At 35.1% G+C, this 7,461-nt stretch overlaps 1 protein-coding gene across 10 annotated transcripts in view; it reads left to right on the top strand.

Moving 5' to 3' along the window:
- The window catches only part of Atp11c (ATPase phospholipid transporting 11C), a 119,631-nt gene that overhangs the window by 3,523 nt on the left and 108,647 nt on the right, over nt 1-7,461 (top strand). For 8 of the 10 annotated variants that reach the window (XM_031363184.1, XM_031363191.1, XM_031363162.1 and 5 more), the window contains exon 1: nt 4,830-4,874. The exons of 1 other annotated variant lie outside the window; for it this stretch is intronic. In XM_031363184.1, coding sequence (XP_031219044.1) covers nt 4,839-4,874 — 36 coding nt within the window. In that variant the 5' untranslated portion in view covers nt 4,830-4,838. Of the gene's footprint in view, nt 1-1,933; nt 1,970-4,829; nt 4,875-7,461 lie in introns of those variants that run through there. One more of the 10 variants, XM_031363153.1, reaches the window with a different exon arrangement.

Below are 7,461 nucleotides of genomic sequence, written 5' to 3'. Positions count from 1 at the left end.
CCCCACTTTCTTTTCTATTAGTTTCAGTGTATCTGGTTTGATGTGGAGGTCCTTGATCCACGTGGACTCGAGCTTTGTACAAGGAGATAGGAATGGATCGATTTGCATTCTTCTACATACTAACCACCAGTTGAGCCAGCACCATTTGTTCAAAATGCTGTCTTTTTTTCCACTGAATTATTTTAGCTCCTTTGTCAAAGATCAAGTGACTATAGGTGTGTGGGTTCATTTCTGGATCTTCAATTCTATTCCCTTGATCCTCCTGCTTGTCAGTGTACCAATACCATACAGTTTTTTTTTTATCACAGTTGCTATGTAATACAGCTGGAGGTCAGGGATGGTGATTCCACCAGAGCTTCCTTTATTGTTGAGAATAATTTTCGCTATCCTAGGTTTTTTTGTTATTCTAGATGAACTTGCAAATTAAATTTTACTATAGTGATTTAAATTGATGTCTGTAAAGCCTAAACAAACCAATTAATCTTTTAGTGTATAAGATGAATATCTTGAAGGAGCTTAATGTACTCACTTTGTGCTTACACATTTTGAGAAGACATTGGCATATGAGTCTTTTTCTGGTCTGTGCCTTTTAATATGTTTCATATATTTCTCTCTTCTTTTTGCTTAAAATTTTTATTCCAATACATTTCATGTGCATTGTAATTTTTTTTTATTTTCAAACACTCTCTTTCTTGCTGTTGAATTACTTATTTTATTTTAGATGTCGTGACTAAATTCAGGTAGCCAAATTGTACAACAGCTGAAGCCACAATGCAAGTTTTCAGTGCTAGATATGTCTTCAAATATTATTCATCCTCTTAGATCAGATCATTTAGTCAAGCTCTATGTAAGTTATACAATAGCTCCAGTGCCAGGGCTTTCCAAAAACACACATAGTCCAGTTGGTAGCAGAAGGTAATTAGGACCAAGATCTATCTTCTGGTGCCTTGTCTTTCATAATTGAACTTTAGAAGCAAATCTTCGACTTTTATGGCCAAATACTTAATTTTACTTATCTACTTTTGGTATATAAACATAGAAACATCATAATTTTACCATTTATCCCACATCATGTTTTTGGATGCTTTTGCCTCATTTTGCCTTATGGCTAATTGTGAATGGTGTGTGGTTTTCCTACCAATAGAGTCCAGTATAGCTATAATCTCAATGTTTGATGTAGTAAAAACTGGAATGGTACCAATCATATATTAGGTTTGATGGCATTGGTGTCTTCTTTAGGGAGAAAGTCATATAGTCAAATAAACATGGGAAAGGCTAATTTAAGTGGTTAAAATGGTTCTTTTTTCAACTTTTTTTTTTTTTTGGTTTTTCGAGACAGGGTTTCTCTGTAGCCCTGGCTGTCCTGGAACTCACTCTGTAGACCAGGCTGGCCTCGAACTCAGAGATCCGCCTGCCTCTGCCTCCCAAGTGCTGGGATTAAAGGCGTGCGCCACCACCACCGCCTGGCTCTTTTTTAAACTTTTAAAAACTTATATGTACTATATAAGTATGCATTGTGGAGCCGGAAAGAGTAGTTATGGATTGGGTTTGCTACTTTTATAAGGAACATTTTTGTTAACTTGTTCCATGTAATGCACTTTTGGGAGAAATTGAATAGTACATTCTGGTATTCTTGGCAGTTTATATTTACTGTCGGTTTCTAATTGGCAGTCCTCAAAGACATTGAGATTTTACAAAGCAAGCAGGTAAATTTTACAAATTATTTATTTAATGTTTTTTTTCTTAGGATACTAAGAGTTCTCTCTTTACTTCAAAATGCTCACTGATTTTTGTAAAATCTTCTAAATATCTGTTAAGAATAATTTAGTCCTGGGGCTGGAGAGATGACTCCGTAGTTAAGAATATAGGCTGCTCTTCCAGAGGACTCAGGCAGCTGATAATCATCTGTAACTCCAGTACCAGGGGATCTGACAACCTCTTCTGGTTTCCACTTCAGGGCACATAAATGGTATGTGGATGTATATGTAGGCAGAATACCAATACACATAAAAGTAATTTCTTTTAATTTTATGGAAAACATTTGTCTCTTGGATGGGAGAGATGATCCAGGCATTAAGAATATGTTCCACTCTAGCAGAGTACTAGGTTTGGTTCCTAGCACCTACATGATGGCTCAAAGTTGTCTGTACTTCTTGTTTCAGATGATTCTTTATCCTCTTCTGGCCTCTGTAACTACCAGGCATATGTGTGGTGCATATACATACCTGCAGGCAAATACTTGAAACATAACATAAAAATAAACCTGTTTCTTTTTTTAAAGAAAGAATAATTAAACCAGTATACACGCTTTAATACCAGCAGCACTTAGAGGACAGAGGCAGGTAGAGCTCTGTTAAGGTATAGGGCAGCCTGTTTGGTCTACTTAGTGAGTTCAGACCATCCAGGACTACATAATAAGGCTTTGTCTCACAAAGAAGCAGGTGGGGTAGATGACTATTTTCTCTCAGTAGTGAACAGGAAGTTTAAAGACAAAACTTTGGAGAAGAAAAGGGAGTGTAGAAACAATGGCATACACAAGTAACTGTATACTATCTACCATAAAGGGAGAAAATAATTACTAATTTTGCTGCTAAGATATCAGACAGTTCTAAAACAATGTATGTTTTGGACGACAGCTTGCAATGGTTCCATGATCGGCCCTCATTTACCACGTAACTGGAGGCGTTGCAAAAGTTAAATGTGTGCTGGCCTAGTTTTTCAAGTTTTACATCATTGTAGCTTTTTAACATCTGCAAAAACTCATCCTTTGTTCACATGAAGAATTTAGTCATAAAAGGTTATCTCTGCCTATTGAGTTAATCCTCCTGTAGCAATCTTTAGTTACTGTGGCCTCTTTTAGAGATAATGGAATTGAGTCAAGTAACAAAAATGTTTTCCTTAGGTTTCATTCTGAAAAAAGAGATATAAATGTTTCCCAAGAACATGTTTTCTTTCCTTTTGTTTATCCCATATCTTGTCCTAAAATCCTTACTTACAGGAAACATTCTTTTTTTCAAGAACAGACTTTTTTTTTAAATAAGAACTGAGCAATGAAGTTAGCAATATAACTAGCTAACTTTTGTGAGTCAGAACCCAGAGCCACCTCTCCTTAAGCCATGTGCCATAATGAAAAGATGAAAATTGGTTATTTTCTTTTCCTTCTAAAAATGGGTTTGCAGTGGTGAGGATTGAAGCCAAGCCTTCCTTTTTCTTGCTAGAAAGGACTCTGCCACTGAGCTACTTCCTCAGTCCGGGTCACTACACCTAACTAAGTTGACAACAGCTGGAATGTGATATTCTATTAATTAAATTTTCAAACTGTACTTTTTTTCCTAGCTGATTTGCGATATATATATATATATATATATATATATATAAAATATACTTGAAAATGTATCGATTCTGTTCACTGGAAATATTCTAGTATATAGGTAAAGCAGTAGACCATTCTAGGAATTTAATATCACTTTTGTAATAATGACCCTTCTACTGAGATGTTGTGGTGGTTTGTATATCTGAGGCTCAGAGAGTGGCACTATTAGTGCCACAGCCTTGTTGGAGAAGATGTGGCCTTGTTGGAGGAAGTAGTCACTGTCAGGTGGGCTTTGAGACCCTCTTCCTAGCTGCCTGGAAAACAGTAGTCAGCTCCTGGCTTGCTTTGAATGAAGATGTACAATTTTAGCTCCTTCAGTACCATGCCTGCCTGGACGCTGCCATGTTCCTGCCTTGATGATAATGGACTGAACCTCTGAACCTGTAAGCCAGCCCCAGTTAAATGTTGCCCTTTGGAAGAGTTGCCTTGGTCATGGTGTCTGGTCACAGCAATGGAAACTGTAATTAAAACAGAAATGAAATAAAACCCTGTTCAAACCATCATAAACCTCTTCCTTTTCTGTCTTCTTGTACTTTAGCCAGAACTTTTCTTTCCTTATACTGTAATATTTTTCTTTTGTGATCTAGAAAGTAGTTCTTGAATGAGAATTTATCTCTTCTAGGTAATAATGTTGATTGAAGGTACTTCCCACATCTGGTGGTTCTTTTTGCTGGATATTGCTGTTTGCTGCTGACTTAAAATTTTTTATTCCTATGAGAAGCTCTAAATAGTGAGAATTTCTACTTCTAAATAAACTTTCCACAGAAACCATTTTCTTATGCCTTACATATGTTTTGTACAGATCTTTAAAGCTTGGAAATGTAAAATTGTCGTTGTTTTCTTAAGAACAAACCCAGTGATTCATAACAAATACCTAGATTACTCTTAAACTATTCAAAGATCTAAAAGTAAAATTTCAGTTAAACTGGGCAGGAGGCTTAAGCAGGTATATCTCTGTGTGAGTTTTAGGCCACCCTGTTTCTAGGCTAGCCAGTGCTACATAGTGAGATCCAGTTTGAAAATATCAAATATATGTAATTAACATTTGTGAATTGTCCTAAGAAGTGTAATTGTCATTATTTTTTATTGTAAATAGACATTAGGGGAAGGAAGAAAGAAATTTTCTAAGATAAGGAAAGAATACAATACTGTGCAAAGATACTATTTGGGGGAAAAGAGATGTTCAAATTGACGTTGCCAAGGAAATTTAGATTTTTAGAGAAAAGTAGTAGACAGACATGAAGTGCCACAGTAACAGAGGCCAGTCCACTAGAGTGCTGCTTCCAAACTAACCCTTTCTAGTTCCTCTAATGCTTCCTTTGCCACCTCCCACAGAAGTAAATAAACTCCTCAAACCAAAGTTGGCTTTCATCCTAAATTCCAGGAAACTTTGTAAGGATCACAACTTCTTACTGATTTGCAGTCTTCTCTCTGAAATTTAGCTGTTAGAAAAGTTCAAGTCAGTATGCAGATGGCCTCATCTTTTTCTGATGCCTCTGAGGTTTGTAATCTGTATTTTATTCTGCTTTCCTGTTACCAAGGTTTGCTTTGTCCAGGAACCTTCTCCTTGCTTTCCTTTTCTTGGTGTATTTATTCATTTTCTGAGGGTATTCATAAGTACTTAGCTGGATTGTTAGCTTCTCTTTGATTTTAGAACTTAACTACCATTCTATTTAGACTTTTACGGTTTATTACATATTTAGAATGAAAGGTGATATGCAGATATGGGTAGCAAGAACAAAAAACTTTGTCACCTTGTAAAGATGTGTTCATTTCTAGTTATGTATGTATTTTGTAAGGCTATATCCAAGTTATGAAAGATACTACTAATAAAGTTAAGTTACTATGTACCATTGGGCACTTTGGGAGACTCAGGTTACAGTCTTTAAATAAAGCAATCTCTGAATCATTTTTAAAATTCCTGTTAAAATTGTGAATTACAAAATGTTTACAGCATTTTGATCCATCAAATGTATAAAGTGATCTCTTAGGAAAGCTGGATTTTATTTATATTTCTGTAGCTCTGAGTTAGTTAGGGTGAGGGCATGGTGTGGGAATGCATAGGATTGGTTGTTTCTGGTAAAATTAAACTGTTCAGTAGATAGGATTGATATAATGAAAAGTCCAATTGAAAGCTTCCAACACAGTGTTGTTCTTATCTAGGTTCTTACATCTGTTCTTCTTAAGTATTGTGTTTGCAGATTGGATATGTTGGTATAGAGTTTAATAGTATTTCTGATAGCAGTTTTTCTAGTAGGTAATTCCTGTTTGTGTCTACAGAAGAATCTCATTCACTTAACTGTGTTTTGATCAGATGTTTACAAATTTTAGTAAATAGGACCATGATTAAGATCTAAAGGCAAAGCCAACAAAATGTCCTATATATTTACTTTACCAACTCAGGTAAAGGAGGAACAAACAGCTTGATCTCTCTTAAGTTGCAGTAAAAGCAAAATGTGAAGTATATATCCTTAAGATTCATTTTTCCAGCAGGGCAGTGGTGGTATATGCTTTTAATCCCAGTACTTGGGAGGCAGAGGCAGGTGGATTTCTGAGTTCAAGGCCAGCCTTGTCTACAGAGTGAGTTCCAGGACAGCCAGGCCTATACTGAAAAACCCTGTCTTGAAATACCACCCCCCAAAAAAGATTCATTTTCGCATTGTGACTATAAATTAAAATTAAGATTATTTACCTTGGATTGTTACAATGGAATGAGCTTGGAAACCTCAGATAATTGACTATTGAACACACTGTAGGAATTTTAACCAAGAAACTCAATATACTGTAGTCATTTTGTGGTACTGTACTATTCCCCTCCTTGCACTGCTCCCCACAAATCTTGGGATAGTTATCTGACTTTGGAGGGCCTTTAAAATAGGCATCTGAACTTTTAATCAAATGTCAGGTTTTTTTCAACATTGAGATACTGTTTTTTTTCCATTTTTAGCCTGATTGTACTGTTACAATATACTAATGTTTCAAGGAAGAAAATAGCTTTGGTTAGGGTGTGAATAGTTTAAAATCATTTGTATATCTTCAGTTTAATTTAATTTAATTTATATGTTTATTTTATGTTTATGGGTGTTTTGGCTGCCTGTATGTCTGTGTATCAAGTGCATGCCTGGTGCCAGAGGAAGTCAAAAGAGTATGTCAGATTTCCTGGCAGGAGTTATAGACAATTGTGTGCTGCCCTACGGCTTCTGGAAGAGTACCCTGAGCTCTCTTTAACTGTTAAGAGATCTCTCCAGCTCCTTTCAAGTTTTAATTAGTATTTTTCTTAGCTTTTATTTATTATAAGAACTCAAAGAGAGGAGTCTGACCACTCAAAACAATTATGTAATAATCAAGGATAACATCTGCTAAGTTCATTTGCTAATAATAATAAAATAGATAGCTTTGCATTATATCAGTGCCTATAAATTTCATTATTAATGATATGAATCGAAGACAAGACACATACAAAATGAAGCATCAAAGAAAATTTTGATTTTGTGAACAGTTTGAAGTGGTTTGAAAAGGCATTGTTTGATAATGAATGGTTTTTTTGGAGTTTACCATGAAAAGGAAATTATTCAAAGTATTGTAACATGAAGAAAAAATGGAGGCAGGATTATGACTACTATATTGAAAATTTATAGGCTGATAGTTGACAATAAACATAAACATAATTTTAATACAGTAAGTTAGCAGTAATTTTCAGGCCTGCTTTTGTATTTTTTTTCACCCGTAAAACATCCAGAAAAATATTAAGCAATAGGCCCATATATCAGTGTGAATGTAAAGGTGATACATGGTCAAGATTAATATAATCACAGATATATATGTCTACGTGATATGTTTAAGTTAACCAAACCTGTAAAGGATGATGAGGTATGTTTTGTTTCCACTCCACTGTTAGCTTTTGTAGTTATTGTTTTGTATTGAGGCTCTTACTTATCTAGTCAAAGGTCTGAATGCAAGAAACAAATTATACTTCCAATGGCTTTTTTTTAAAATGAATATCAAAGCCATAGGCCAAAGATGATCATAATTAAGAATAGCATTTTTCTCTCATTTTTGCTGTTTTGTGTGATTATTTTTAGTATAAA

The sequence above is a fragment of the Mastomys coucha genome, chromosome X (assembly GCF_008632895.1).
Source record: "Mastomys coucha isolate ucsf_1 chromosome X, UCSF_Mcou_1, whole genome shotgun sequence".
NCBI lineage: Eukaryota > Metazoa > Chordata > Mammalia > Rodentia > Muridae > Mastomys > Mastomys coucha.
This window is presented reverse-complemented; position numbering and strand designations above follow the sequence as displayed.